Source organism: Laccaria bicolor, genomic scaffold (genome assembly GCF_000143565.1).
Source record: "Laccaria bicolor S238N-H82 LACBIscaffold_7 genomic scaffold, whole genome shotgun sequence".
In the NCBI taxonomy this organism is placed as follows: Eukaryota; Fungi; Basidiomycota; class Agaricomycetes; order Agaricales; family Hydnangiaceae; genus Laccaria; species Laccaria bicolor.
In genome coordinates, this window is record NW_001889878.1 from 1,431,517 (window position 1) to 1,446,262 (window position 14,746).

A 14,746-nucleotide genomic window follows, 5' to 3' on the forward strand; every position below is an offset into this window, starting at 1 on the left:
TCCCCTTCCTATTCCCTCCTCCTTCCTATTCCCTCCCCTTTCCTTTTCCCTCCCCCTTCCTTTGTCCTCCCCCTTCCCTGTCCCTCCCCTCCCTCTTCCCTCTCCCTTCTCTTTTCCCTCCCCCTTCCCTTTTCCATCCCCCTTCCCTTGTCAATCCCCTATTTCTTGTGCCCCCCCCCCCTTCCTTTTCCCTTCCCCCCTTCCTTTTTCCTTTTCCCTTCCCCCCTTATTTCATTGTCTCTGCCCCCTTCCTTTTCCCTGCCCCCTTCCCTGTCCCTCCCCATTTCCTTGTCCCTGCCCCTTATCCATCCCCTCTTCCTTGTCCTCTTTAATATGCACTGTATGTAGTAAAATAGACTCATGTCATTAATAAAATACATTAAAATTTGATTTATTGAGATGAATGACTTGACTAGATGTGAATTTTATAAGAAATTCTGAGTATTGAGTTGAATCAATGCAGATTAAGTCACCTGACCTCTAGATCAGTGCTGATCCATTCTGATTGTAGATACTCTCATCAGAGCATGTGGGGGAGGGTAAAGTACTGCTATTTACGGTGGATTGTGGTCTTATTCAACTGGATTCCACTGGATTCTGCAGGACTCCGGTGGAATCTGCAGGACTCCGGTGGATTCCACTGGATTCCAGTCCCATTCCTGCGGATTCCGCCGGAGTCCGGTCCCATTCCACTGGAATCCGCAGGAATGACCGGAGTCCGACAGGAATAGGTAGGGCACAATAAAGTACTGGTCGAAGCTCGTGACCGCTACGCGAAGAGTCCTTTCCGCATGGACGATCGGACTCAACTTAATGTGCCACTTCTGGCACGCATGTTCCAAAGCACTAGCCCGTCTTCCAAAAAGCGCACTAACCCATCGCCTTCGCCGAGCTCTCCTTCAAAGGGTTCGACGATTCCTTGCCGGAATTGGAACATGGGCATTTGCGACGCCCCTTGCCCAAATGGGCGCAGGCACGGGGTTTGCTCTGAGTGTGAAGGCCAACACCGAGCAAAAGACGAACCTGTCTGCAATACTCTCTTCCAAGCTCGACAAAGAAAAGGAATTAGCGGAGGCTACTCAGAGAGCAGCAAAGGCAAGGGAAGGGCCTAGGACTATCAACTCAGGGTTGAAACGGAAGCTTGACACCCCACTCATAGATGTACCTCGCTTCCGACATCGTTATGTATGGTCTAACTCAACCAATAAACACCTATCTCCTGCTGCCCTTTACACTGAATCTGCGCCTCCTCTTCCTTCACCACCTGCTCACCTTTTGCAAGACCAAAAGATTCAAGCATCCCTCCTTGCTATGCGAGATCACATAAAAGTCGACACGCCTTTCAACGTTGATAAACTCAAGTCCATGCTCACAGATCACCCAAATCAACCATTTGTCCAATTAGTCATGACGGGCCTTCGAGATGGATTCTGGCCTCTCGATGATGGAGAATGGAAAGTCGAACTCGAGGAAGTCATTGACAACTACTCCACGGATGAAGGTGATCTCAACGCCATCTGCAACTTTCGAGACAAAGAAAGAGCAGCCGGTCGCTGGTCTGACGAGCTTTCAGACTCTGAACTCTTGCCAGGCATGAAAATGTCCCCCATGTTCGTCGTTTGGCAGAATGGCAAAGCTCGGGTCGTCACTGACCACTCAGGCTCTGGAATAAACGATGGTATTCCAAAATACGAAGCCAAAGTCCGCTATGACGACATGCACCCCTTCGGGCAATCTCTTTGCGACGCCCACACAGACAACCCAGGTTGTCGCATCATAACTTTCAAGTCAGACGTCGCATCTGCTTTTCTCAACCTGCCCGCACACCCTCTATGGCAACTTCGTCAAGTTGTTGTAGTCGAGGGGAAACTCTACATCGTGTGTCGCCTGGTCTTTGGGAACCGTGCATCTCCACGTTGCTGGTGTGCTGTTTCCGGACTTTTGTGCTGGTTGGCTATTTGAAAACTAGGGATCTTCAGCCTTCACGTTTACATGGATGACTTCTTTGGTTGGGACTTTGAAGACAACTTAATCATGTATCATGGGAAGCTTCGTCCATGTCAACAGGTCCAACTTCTCTTATTTTGGGAAGTGATCCAGTGCCCTTTCGAGGACAAGAAACAAGAGCATGGGAGCGTCTTAAAAATCATCAGCTTCTGGGTTGATGCCAACCAAGGCTCCCTCTCTCTTCCTCCAAGCTCCCTCATCGACATCGTCGATAAAATCAACATCTTCTTGTCCACACCCAATCGCAAACCAATCCTTCGTGAATGGCAACGACTAGCTGGCCACCTTAATTGGCTCCTAAATGTGCTACCATGGGCTCGTCCTGCCCTTTCAGGTCTCTACCACAAAACCAGTGGGAAAACTCGTCCTCTTGGGGCTGTACACCTCAATGCGGAAGTTATTTCTGATCTCTCCTGGCTCGTCAGCATCATCCCAAAGGCGGTTGGTGTCCGCTTCTTAGATGATGGTATCTGGGACGACACTGCCGCAGATTTGGAACTTTGGACTGATGCCAGCCTAACTCTTGGCATGGGCTTTGTATATGGAAATCAAGGCTTCATGTATGGGATCAAGGAGTGTCCCCCAGGCTTGAAAATCGACATTTTCTTCCTGGAAATGGTGGCTATCATGTCAGCCATCCACCATGTCGCCTCGTTCCCTTCACCCCCTCGCCGTCTCCTCATCCATACTGATAGCTTGGATTCAGTCGCCATCTTCAACAGCTTACGTGTTTCTGAAGCACTGCACAATGGTCCACTGATGGCAATAGCAGGCATCATTATCGAATCAGGAATTGACCTTTGTGTTCGACATATCCCTGGCAAAGAAAATATTCGAGCCGACCTCCTCTCACGTCTTTTGCTTGACGAATATCGTGCAAAATTTCCTCATGACCACATCCGCCTTTTCTCCCCACCACGGGACCGACTGGAGGAAGATCATCAAACATTCTTCCTTAACATTTTCTCAAGGAAGAGCTCAGTATCACCTCCCTTATCATAAGGGAGACCCATTTTCAGGGCATTCAGTAGATACCCAATGGGACCATAGTAGTTCACATGGTCAATTGTCCAATGTACCATAGGGCTACCCCAATGGGCCCAATCATAGTTGGCACCATTTGGGCATAGTTTGGCCCAATGTCTGTGAGACGTTAAGCTGGCATTGTTGGGGCCAAGGTAACAAAACTATGAGAAGCATAATTGGGCCCAATGAGGGATACACAAAAAGAATTGGGCCCATGATAAACTCCCAACAGCCAAGGTTGGGCCCAATATTCCAATGGTATTAATTAGGCTATACTGCATTGTTGGGCCCAATATGTAATTAGGCTATATTGCATTGTTGGGCCCAATGCTCGGTGTAACAAATGCTGAATCCGGCGGAACCATAACCCTAGCCCTGGTAATCCCTGTCTAGCCGAAATCCAGTCGGATGACATCGCCTCCAGCACAAAATGGGATACACTTTGCAAATACCGTCGGTAGCACACAGGTAGGCCATAAATCAATATTTCCATATCGGCCTAGAATCATGTTAATCACTTGAATTGATTTCGGGTAATAGATAATAGCCGGACATGTGACAGCCACTCTGTATGCAGGGATAGCATGAGGCATGCTGTATAAAGGACACTTTCTTTGCATTTAAAGGTCAATACCTCCTGGAATATTGTGTTGCCTCCTGGAGTGCACTCAGTACATGTTAAAACAGAAGATTTCATCGGCTGGTTGTGCCGAAATCCCTCCGGAAATATTGTGTTGCCTCCCAAAAACTATGTGCACTCAATAGATATTAAAACCGAAGATTTCATCGGCTGGTAGTGCCGAAGTACCTCCGGGAATATTGTGTTGCCTCTTGGAGACTATGTGCACTCAACACATGTTAAAACCGAAGATTTCATCGGCTGGTTGAGCCGAAATCCCTCTGGAAATATTGTGTTGCCTCCCAAAGACTATGTGCACTCAATAGATATTAAAACCGAAGATTTTGTTGGCTGGTAGTGCCAAAGTACCTCCGGAAATATGGTGTTGCCTCTCAAAGAATATATGCACTCAACATGTGTTAAAACCGAAGATTTCGTCGGCTCGTAGTGCCGAAGTACCTCCGGGAATATTGTGTTGCCTCTTGGAGACTATGTGCAGTCAATAGATATTAAATCCGAAAGCTTTGTCAGCTGGTAGTGCCGAAATACCTCCAGAAATATTGTTTTGCCTCCCCGAAAATATGTGCATTTAATACATGTCAAAACCGAAGATTTCGTCGGCTGGTAGTGCCGAAGTACTCCCAGAAATATTGTGATTTTGTCAGCTGGTAGTGCCGAAGTACCTCTGGAAATATTGTGTTGCCTCTCGGAGAATATGTGCATTCAACACATGTTCAAACCGAAGATTTTGTCGGCTGGTAGTGCCGAAGTACCTCCGGAAATATTGTGTTGGCTCTCTGAGAATATGTGCACTCAACACATGTTAAAACCGAAGATTCCCTCGGCTCGTAGTGACGAAGTACCTCCGGGAATATTGTGTTGCCTCCCAGAAAATATGTGCATTCATTACATGTTAAAACCGAAGATTTCATGGGCTGGTAGTGCCGAAATATCTCCGGAAATATTGTGTTGCCTCCCAAAGACTATGTGTAGTCAATAGATATCAAAGCCGAAGATTTCGTCGGCTGGTAGTGCCGAAGTACCTCCAGGACTATTGTGTTGCCTCCCAGAAAATATCTGCATTCATTACATATTCAAACCGAAGATTTCATAGGCTGGTAGTGCCGAAATACCACCGGAAATATTGTGTTGCCTCCCAAAGACTATGTGTAGTCAATAGATATCAAAGCCGAAGATTTCGTTGGCTGGTAGTGCCGAAGTATGTCCGGAAATATTGTGTTGCCTCTCCAAGAATATGTGCACTCAACACATGTTAAAACCGAAGATTTCGTCGGCTTGTAGTGCCGAAGTACCTCCGGAAATATTGTGTTGCCTCCCAAAGACTATGTGCACTCAACAGATATTAACACTGAGGATTTTGTCGGCTGGTAGTGCCGAAGTACTCCCGGAAATATTGTGATTTTGTCAGCTAGTAGTGCCGAAGTACCTCTGGAAATATTGTGTTGCCTCTCCAAGAATATGTGCACTCAACACATGTTAAAACCGAAGATTTCATCGCTGGTAGTGCCGAAGTACCTCCTGGAAATATTGTGTTGCCTCCCAAAAATATGTGCACTCATTACATGTTAAAACCGAAGATTTCATCGGCTGGTAGTGCCGAAGTATCTCCGGAAATATTGTGTTGCCTCCCAAAGAATATGTGCACTCAACACATGTTAAAACCGAAGATTTCGTCGGCTTGTAGTGCCGAAGTACCTCCGGAAATATTGTGTTGCCTCTTGGAGACTATGTGCACTCAACACATGTCAAAACCGAAAGTTTTGTCGGCTGGTTGTGCCGAAATCCCTCTGGAAATATTGTGTTGCCTCCCAAAGACTATGTGCACTCAACACATATTAAAACTGAAGATTTCGTCGGCTTGTAGTGCCGAAGTACCTCCGGAAATATTGTGTTGCCTCCCCAGAATATGTGCACTCAACACATGTTAAAACCGAAGATTTTGTCGGCTTGTAGTGCCGAAGTACCTCTGGAAATATTGTGTTGCCTCTCGGAGAATATGTGCACTCAACACATGTCAAAACCGAAAATTTCGTCGCCTGGTTGTGCCGAAGTACCCTCTGGAAATATTGTGTTGCCTCCCAAAGACTATGTGCACTCAGCACATGTTAAAACCGAAGATTTCATCGGCTGGTAGTGCCGAAATATCTCCGGAAATATTGTGTTGCCTCTCCAAGAATATGTGCACTCAACACATGTTAAAACCGAAGATTTCGTCGGCTTGTAGTGCCGAAGTACCTCCGGAAATATTGTGTTGCCTCTTGGAGACTATGTGCACTCAACACATGTCAAAACCCAAAATTTCGTCAGCCTGGTTGTGCCGAAATCCCTCTGGAAATATTGTGTTGCCTCCCAAAGACTATGTGCACTCAGCACTGAGGTGTTAAAACCGGAAATAGGATTTCGTCAGCTGGTAGTGCCGAAGTACCTCTGGAAATATTGTGTTGCCTCTCCAAGAATATGTGCACTCAACACATGTTAAAACCGAAGATTTCGTCGGCTTGTAGTGCCGAAGTACCTCCGGGAATATTGTGTTGCCTCTCAGAAAATATGTGCATTCATTACATGTTAAAACCGAAGATTTCATGGGCTGGTAGTGCCGAAATCCCTCCGGAAATATTGTGTTGCCTCCCAAAGACTATGTGTAGTCAATAGATATCAAAGCCGAAGATTTCGTTGGCTGGTAGTGCCAAAGTACCTCCGGGACTATTGTGTTGCCTCCCAGAAAATATCTGCATTCATTACATATTAAAACCGAAGATTTCATAGGCTGGTAGTGCCGAAATACCTCCGGAAATATTGTGTTGCCTCCCAAAGACTATGTGCAGTCAATAGATATTAAAACCGAAGATTTCGTCAGCTGGTAATGCTGAAATGCCTTCAGAAATATCGTGTTGCCAGATGAATTTCAAGACAGACAAATTTTGGAGATTTGAAAGCATTTCATGATAATACTACAAGATGAGTAACTGCTCACTGACGCATTGATGGATCAAGAAAGAGATTGAATGGTCTCCCTCACCCCCAGTCTTTTCCTGGAGTTGCAAGCAGATGGTAAACTTACTTCTGTTCAACCACATTGATATGTATCCAGTGTGTGAACTCAAAAGGTTAGGTATAACCTTCACTACGGTGAATTTTCAACAATTTCTTTTATACTACATGGCGGCTCAGAAGATCAACCAATGATGATGGTGGGTATGAATATTCCCCAGAAGGTGAAACAACAGTTGTGTATGGTCAGACAAGGTTCTGGGAAGGTCAAACAATGTTCCCAGGGGGTTAAACAATGTTCCCGGAACATCAAACGATGTTTCCAGGAGATCAAACAAGAATTTCGGCACTAACAGAAGCTGAAATCTTCGGGTTTCACAGCTACTTTGACTTATTGAAAGTGCACATGTTTTCCGAGAAGCAAAACAATATTCCCAGATGTATTGTGGCATTGCCAGCCACCGAAACCTTTGATTTTAACATGTATTGAGTGCACATAGTCTTTGTGAGGCAACACCATATTTCCGGAGGTATTTTGGCACAACCAACCGATGAAATCTTCGGTTTTAATATGTAATGAATGCACATATTTTCTGGGAGGCAACACGGTATTCCTTGAGGTACTTCGGCACTACAAGCCGACGAAATCTTCGGTTTTAACATGTGTTGAGTGCACATATTCTTTGAGAGGCCACACAATATTTCTGGAGGTACTTCGGCACTACCAGCCGACGAAATCTTCGGCTTTGATATCTATTGACTACACATAGTCTTTGGGAGGCAACACAATATTTCCGGAGATATTTCGGCACTACCAGCCCATGAAATCTTCGGTTTTAACATGTAATGAATGCACATATTTTCTGGGAGGCAACACAATATTCCCGGAGGTACTTCGGCACTACGAGCCGACGAAATCTTCGGTTTTGACATGTGTTGAGTGCACATAGTCTCCAAGAGGCAACGCAATATTTCCGGAGGTACTTCGGCACTACAAGCCGACGAAATCTTCGGTTTTAACATGTGTTGAGTGCACATATTCTTTGAGAGGCCGCACAATATTTCTGGAGGTACTTCGGCACTATGAGCTGACGAAATCCTTGGTTTTAACATGTGCTGAGTGAACATAGTCTTTGGGAGGCAACACAATATTTCCAGAAGGATTTCGGCACAACCAGGCGACGAAATTTTGGGTTTTGACATGTGTTGAGTGCACATAGTCTCCAAGAGGCAACACAATATTTCCGGAGGTACTTCAGCACTACAAGCCGACAAAATCTTCGGCTTTGATATCTATTGACTACACATAGTCTTTGGGAGGCAACACAATATTTCCGGAGATATTTCGGCACTACCAGCCCATGAAATCTTCGGTTTTAACATGTAATGAATGCACATATTTTCTGGGAGGCAACACTATATTCCTGGAGGTACTTCGGCACTACAAGCTGACGAAATCTTCGGTTTTAACATGTGTTGAGTGCACATATTCTTTGAGAGGCAAAACAATATTTCTGGAGGTATTTCGGCACTACCAGCCAATGAAATCTTCAGTTTTAACATGTAATGAATGCACATATTTTCTGCAAGGCAACACAATATTCCCGGAGGTACTTCGGCACTACGAGCCAACGAAATCTTCTGTTTTAACATGTGTTGTGCACATATTCTCGGAGAGGCAACCCAATATTTCCGGAGGTACTTCGGCACTACAAGCCGAGGAAATCTTCGGTTTTAACATGTGTCGAGTGCACATATTCTTTGCAAGGCAACACAATATTTCCAGAGGGATTTCGGCACTACAAGCCGACGAACTCTTCGATTTTAACATGTGTTGAGTGCACATATTCTTTGAGAGGCCGCACAATATTTCTGGAGGTACTTCGGCACTATGAGCTGACGAAATCCTCCATTTTAACATGTGCTGAGTGCACATATTCTTTGCAAGGCAACACAATATTCCCGGAGGTATTTCGTCACTATGAGCCGACGAAATCTTCGGTTTTAACTTGTATTGAATGCACATATTCTCAGTGGTAACACAATATTTCCGGAGGTACTTCGGCACTACCAGCTGAAGAAATCCTCAGTGTTAATATCTATTGAGCGCACATAGTCTTTGGGAGGCAACACAATATTTCCAGAGGGATTTCGGCACTACAAGCCGACGAAATCTTCGGTTTTAGCATGTGTTGAGTGCACATATTCTTTGAGAGGCCACACAATATTTCTGGAGGTACTTCGGCACTATGAGCTGACGAAATCTTCGGTTTTAACATGTGTTGAGAGCACATATTCTTTGAGAGGCAACACCACATTTCTGCAGGTACTTCGGCACAACCAGTGGATGAAATCCTTGGTCTTAATATCTATTGAGTGCACATAGTCTTTGGGAGGCAACACAATATTTCCGGAAGGATTTCGGCACTACCAGCTGACAAAATCTTTGGTTTTAACATGTCGGATTTGAATTTGAGCCAAAGATGGCCTCATTTTTTGACATTGTGTTGCCTGATGTGGGAAGACTTACCGACCCACTGGAATAAGCCTGAATAGCCCACAGGGTATTGCATCGGGAATATGAGGTGGGTTTGAGAGCTCGAGATGCTCTTTTGGAGGCAATGGCACACGTAGAGGATCAGTTGAGGCAGTTGGATACTATGATCATGCTGAATGAAGAGGAGCTTCGGATCAAAGCAAGGATTGAGAAGGCAGAGAAATTGGTGCCATAGTAGTGACCCCCCCCTGTCTTCGGATATATCTTTCGGCCTACTTTTTCGTCGGTCCAGCATATGATCATGTGTTAAATAGCAATTGGGCCCAATGTTGCGGGATATTTCACAATTGGGCCACACCATCTCACCTTAAGGTAAAAGCATGCATTGGGCCCAACTTTATTCAATAGTGTGTAGATAGCATTGGCCCCATTGGGGTAGCTCTATGGTACATAGGTACAATTGACCATGTGGAGTACCATTGAACTATAATGTAATGTATGAGTACTTGTGCCATTTTACCGTGGTACTGATATCTTATTCTCACAACAGGAAGTCGCCGACCCTGTTGCACTTCTTCAAGAATATGTCGATCGACGTGATTCCGTTCACAATGCACGCCTAGCTCTCTTTCTACGCGAGGATGGTTCACACCCTACTCGGTCATGGTTCGACGCCCGCTTCTTCGCCGTACTCAATCGAGAATTCGGAGGGCACTCACCTCGTGCAGGCGGCGCCACTTTCTATGCCAGCCTCGGGCTATCTGAAGACATCATTCAAGCCCTCGGCAGATGGTCCTCTCAAGCATGGAAGATCTACATAAGGGACAATCCAACTGTTCGCGCTGAACAGCAGCTTGCTGCCATCGGACTACGTCGGGGGCGCCGTTGACAATTTTTCTATGCTTCCCGCTTCCATCATCTCTCACCACCACCACCCCACATCAACATCAACACCTCATCAATAGCTTACACTCTCCAGCCTAAAAATTTGGGGCTCACCTCGCCTCGGCGACCCCTTGTTGTTGCTACCATCACCTCGTGATCCCACTTTTGAACAGCGCAGCAGAGGTCGTCGTAATGGCGGGTTCCAAGGGTAAGGAGGCATTTCGTAGGCCTCTGCGCCAACTCAAACTCTGCCAGGAAAATGCTCAGCTCTGCTGAGCCTTTTCCCCTTGAGCTCCGCTCGCCAACCATGGGCTTCGACACCGATCCCTGACTCAGTGCCAAAGTTTGGCAGATGCTGGGTTAGGAGAAGTCATCAGTGTCGTTTCCCTCTCCTGTGCTGGCACTCTCTCTCTCAGACCACGTCTATCCAGCACAGGTAAGCGCTCCGCGCGCTCTCTCTCTATGCGCCGCATACTCACCCAAATGACCAGTGATTCTCTACCCTAGGCTCTGCCTACCGTTTATCATAAACGTGCTCTTATCACTTCTCATTTGGTGAGGCCTTTATTCTATTGAGCATCGTTCACTTTCTTACACGCCCTCTGGTTCAGACTTTGTTTGCCAGATTGTAAGAAGTATCAAAAGATCTCTCCCAGCTCAATACTCATGTATCATGCCTCTTACAGAATCTATTCAGATTTCTTTGGCCCTCCCTCCACTCCCTCTTCTTTTTTCTTTTTATTGGAACTTTATTACTTATCTTATACTTGTATTCTATTTGTATTGTGTAAGTAGCTTACACTCTCCAGCCTAAAAATTTGGGGCTCACCTCGCCTCGGCGACCCCTTGTTGTTGCTACCATCACCTCGTGATCCCACTTTTGAACAGCGCAGCAGAGGCGGACAGAGACGGTGAGAATATCACTGATACAGTCATGGTGTTTATATTCCCAGCTATTAAGAACCTTTAATTTTATATTTTGTGTCTCATTTCCCAATGCAGGACTTTTTGGACTCCATTGTACAGCACATTCAATTAGACGTTCCTTGGTGTAGCACTCAAGTTGCGTCATTTCTCTGAAATACATGTTATTCAATTCTCGTTCCAGAATCTCGAAAATTGGTTCCATTGATGGATCAATCTCACTTTCCAAATCAGAAACATCTGTCAGATTTGGCATGCCATCATCAGATTCATCATCTGATGATGTCGATACTGATTGGAGATCTGGCATGTCATCAAAGTCGCTTTCCGATGTTACTGACTGCAGCTCAGGCATAGAATCCCCATCCATAATCTCTGACACAGAAGTAGGCATTGTACACTCAGATTCCAGGTCAGTATCAGTTTCAAACAAGTCTTCAATGTCTTCAGGTGTCAGATAACCCAGATCACTGTCAGACTCAAATGCAGACCCTTGCATCAGGGAAGACAATCCTTGACTTTGATCAGATCCTTCCTTGGAAGGTTGTAGCCCATCAATTTCCATCATTCCAAGCTCAAGTGAGTTATTACTTTCCGTTGTAGCATCTAATGTTTCTAGACCTTCCTTCTCATGAGATGTGATCTCAATGTTGTAGTTGCGAAGGCCTGGAGGTTTGTTACTGGAAGAAGAGGCTATGTTGTGTCTGTGAGGACAGGTGCATGCAACATGTCCTTCTTCTTTACAGATGAAACACTTATTTGCGGCTTGTAACTCCTCCTTCTCCTTTTCAGATAACTTATTCTTTTTGAATTCCTTGTAGTCTCATTTACCATGTTCATGACACTCCTGGGATTTCTTACGCATCAAGGAAAACCCAGGAATACTGTTTGTTTTTCGTCCAGTATATTTTTCACGCCTGTCACGGTTCTGGCGTGGTCTATCAGAACAGTCTTGGTCATGGCTATGGTGTTGTCTGTCAAAATGATTATGGAATCGTTTCTTGTCCCCTCGGTTGTTGGGACCTTGGTTACATTGGGCAGGATCATACACACCAACCGAATTCGACAACTCAACAATTTCGGCGTGGTGCGCAACCCTTTTCCAAGAGGACATTTCGGGATTCAGTTTTTCCCTCCACAATTTTTTCTGAATGTCACAATGCAATCCTTTCCATAATCTGTGGACACATTCATGCTTGTCAGAAAAGCCAATACTTGTGAAGAGTTTGGCTAACTCAGCAACATAAGTTCTAACTGTTTTGTTATTCTGATAAAACCTGTCTAATTTCTTGCATTGCTTCAGACAAAAATTGACAGGAAATACATTGTCAAACAACTCTTTGAAAAAGTGTGCAGTTGTCCATCATTTAGGATCACAGGAAACATCGCGTGTATAGAATGTATATGCCTTATCTAGTGTTTCAAGGTTCAGTTCGGTCCAGTTTTTAGACCATAATGAACCACAACCGCAACCGCAACCGGTTGCAACTGTAGCCACCTTTTCAGATAACCGGACCAGACCATAGAGGACCGGTTCACATCGGTCCGGTTCTAGTTTACCAACCGGTTTCAATCGGTCTCAAAGACGACCGGTTGAAACCAGTTTCATCCAGTCTTTCCCTCAGTTCAAACCGGTCTTTCTATACAAGACATCTGTACATGTAAGGTACCAAGGCAATGAAGAGTACGGTCTATGTGGACATTCAAAGAGTGTCATTCAGCAAAGTAGTGATAACCCAGAGCAAAAGAAATGGGGAATAAACCCCCGATGGCCCCCGAACAAAAAGACAACTACAAATTTGATTAATTGATATGAGAATTGAAGTTGAAAGAGTACTGACCGAGCAATCAGTGGCATAGATGGACACTGGAGTAGCCCCCGGAATATGTAGGCTTGTATCTATCAATAACGACACACGTACTTAGTTCGGACTCACATCGGAAGAATGTAGTGTAACATACCATACTACAATCCCTATAGCTCGTTGAGATCAGATGCCAGAGTTGTGTACACACAGTGGTACGGTAGACAGTCGAATGTCGTGCTGTAATGCTGCTTGCGAGAGAAGAGGGAATGTTGTTTGGTCTTGCTACTGAAAAGTTAGAAGCATGCAGAGGATATACAATGAAAAACTTACATGTCGATGCCACCATGCCAGTGCAGCGTTCGTGTCAAGTTCTTCACGAAGATACAGGCTAACTTCATCGTTGCCTGTAAGGATCGTGCATCCAGAAGCAGAGATGACTGGAGAAGATGGAGTCATCCTACACTTGGTAGGTGATGACAAGGTGACGAGGAAACAGAAAGAAAGAAAGGGTGGTCAATGAAAAACGTTTGGCCTCGTTTGGCATGTCGAATGAAGCTCCGCTTCAATTGTTCACATGCAGCCATGGAATTTATTTTGAGAGAAGAAAACAGAGACCGGTAGTAGTACGGAGCTAGCTGTAAGTAAAAAGACATCATTGGGAAGAGCGAAAGCACCCTCAGTCCAAGTAACGAAGCCTGCTTGGGGCCTTGGGCTCGTGGCGTCCTTCTTCTTCAAGTGCTCCTGCTTGACTGTATTGAGAGTATATTATAAATATCTGTTTGGAAGATAAAAAAGAAAAGGATGTACGCTGCGTGGGGTCTTGGCGTAGGGGTTGAGACAGAAGAGAACGGCCTTGTTGACGAGGGGGTTCTTGCTTGAAGTCCAGGGGTACTTCTGAACTTTCTGGCCAGCGGGGCGGACGACGGATTGGATTTCGTCACTGTTGATGAGACGGGTGACATCGAGGGTTCATGAGCTTGGCAGTGTTCCAGTTTCGAAGTGGTAGAAGAGATACTCGGAGCGTAGTGACAAAGTAATGTTGAGGAAAGATGGTAAGCCTATCCATGCATGTAGGTCGCACAGACAAGAGGCAGAGACGGCCAAGAGACAGCAAAAGCAATGTGGACTGGTGGTGTCGATCGATTGCGATCCGATATACAATCTATCGCATTGTAAGGTCAGTACAATGCGCATTCCACGATGCGGGACACTCACCGTAAACATTCATTCGTCCAGCCTCCAGGTCACCTCCTTCGTCATTGGGCATCCGAACGTGTTCTGGGGAAGGGCCTGGGTAAAGGGTAAGCAAGGTCCTGGCGTGCAGATGATAATGCAAGATACTCGACGTGAACATCAGCTAATCGGCCGTTTGGACATGCCCTACACTGCTCAAGGTAGCCAAAGGTCTGTCGATTTGGGGAAGAGTTCAGGTAAGGAAGGCGTGCAGCCAACATGGGCAGGGGGCTGTAAAATATCGCAAAACGGGTGGGTAGGAAGTTGGCGTCGGTGTCCCTGAGTCTTGAGATGTGTGAAGAGATCGAATGCGAAGAGGAAGGGGATGCCAGAACGGTGGTGGTGGTGGAGCCGTTGGGGATGGGAGATGGACGAGATTGGAGATGGACATCTCAATAGTCACTGTGGTGAAAGATCATTAGACGTACAAAGTGGCAAAGCACTCACCTAAACCGTTCTGAGCACAATGCCGACCCACGTCGGCCGTTATATGCCACTGGGACAGAACCATTGTCGACAAGAGAGTGCGTTTTGAGACTACGTGTGGTACTAGTCAAGCATGTAGATCGAAGTAAGCAGTACTTGACGATCAGATCAATCATTTCGCAAACAACATTTCCTACAATGCCAATCTAAGAAACTGTACTCAAGGTAATATATATATGCTGATCATGCAGTCATAACTATAGATGACATTTAGATTTATTCTCCAGAGTGCGCTCGCCTCGATGTTTG

General features: G+C 45.6%; 2 protein-coding genes across 2 annotated transcripts; both read right to left on the reverse strand.

The window, feature by feature from the left end:
• Positions 1 to 12,961: 12,961 nt before the first annotated feature.
• Positions 12,962 to 13,234, reverse strand: LACBIDRAFT_317426 (uncharacterized protein; the record flags this gene model as incomplete). Its single annotated transcript, XM_001879093.1, has 2 exons — positions 12,962 to 13,060; positions 13,109 to 13,234. 2 exons carry the CDS (start codon positions 13,232 to 13,234, stop codon positions 12,962 to 12,964), a joined length of 225 nt encoding a protein of 74 aa, XP_001879128.1.
• Positions 13,235 to 14,034: 800 nt separating this feature from the next.
• Positions 14,035 to 14,522, reverse strand: LACBIDRAFT_317427 (uncharacterized protein; the record flags this gene model as incomplete). Its single annotated transcript, XM_001879094.1, has 2 exons — positions 14,035 to 14,402; positions 14,459 to 14,522. The coding sequence occupies 2 exons, from the start codon at positions 14,520 to 14,522 to the stop codon at positions 14,035 to 14,037; spliced, it is 432 nt and encodes a 143-aa protein (XP_001879129.1).
• Between the last annotated feature and the right edge of the window lie 224 nt (positions 14,523 to 14,746).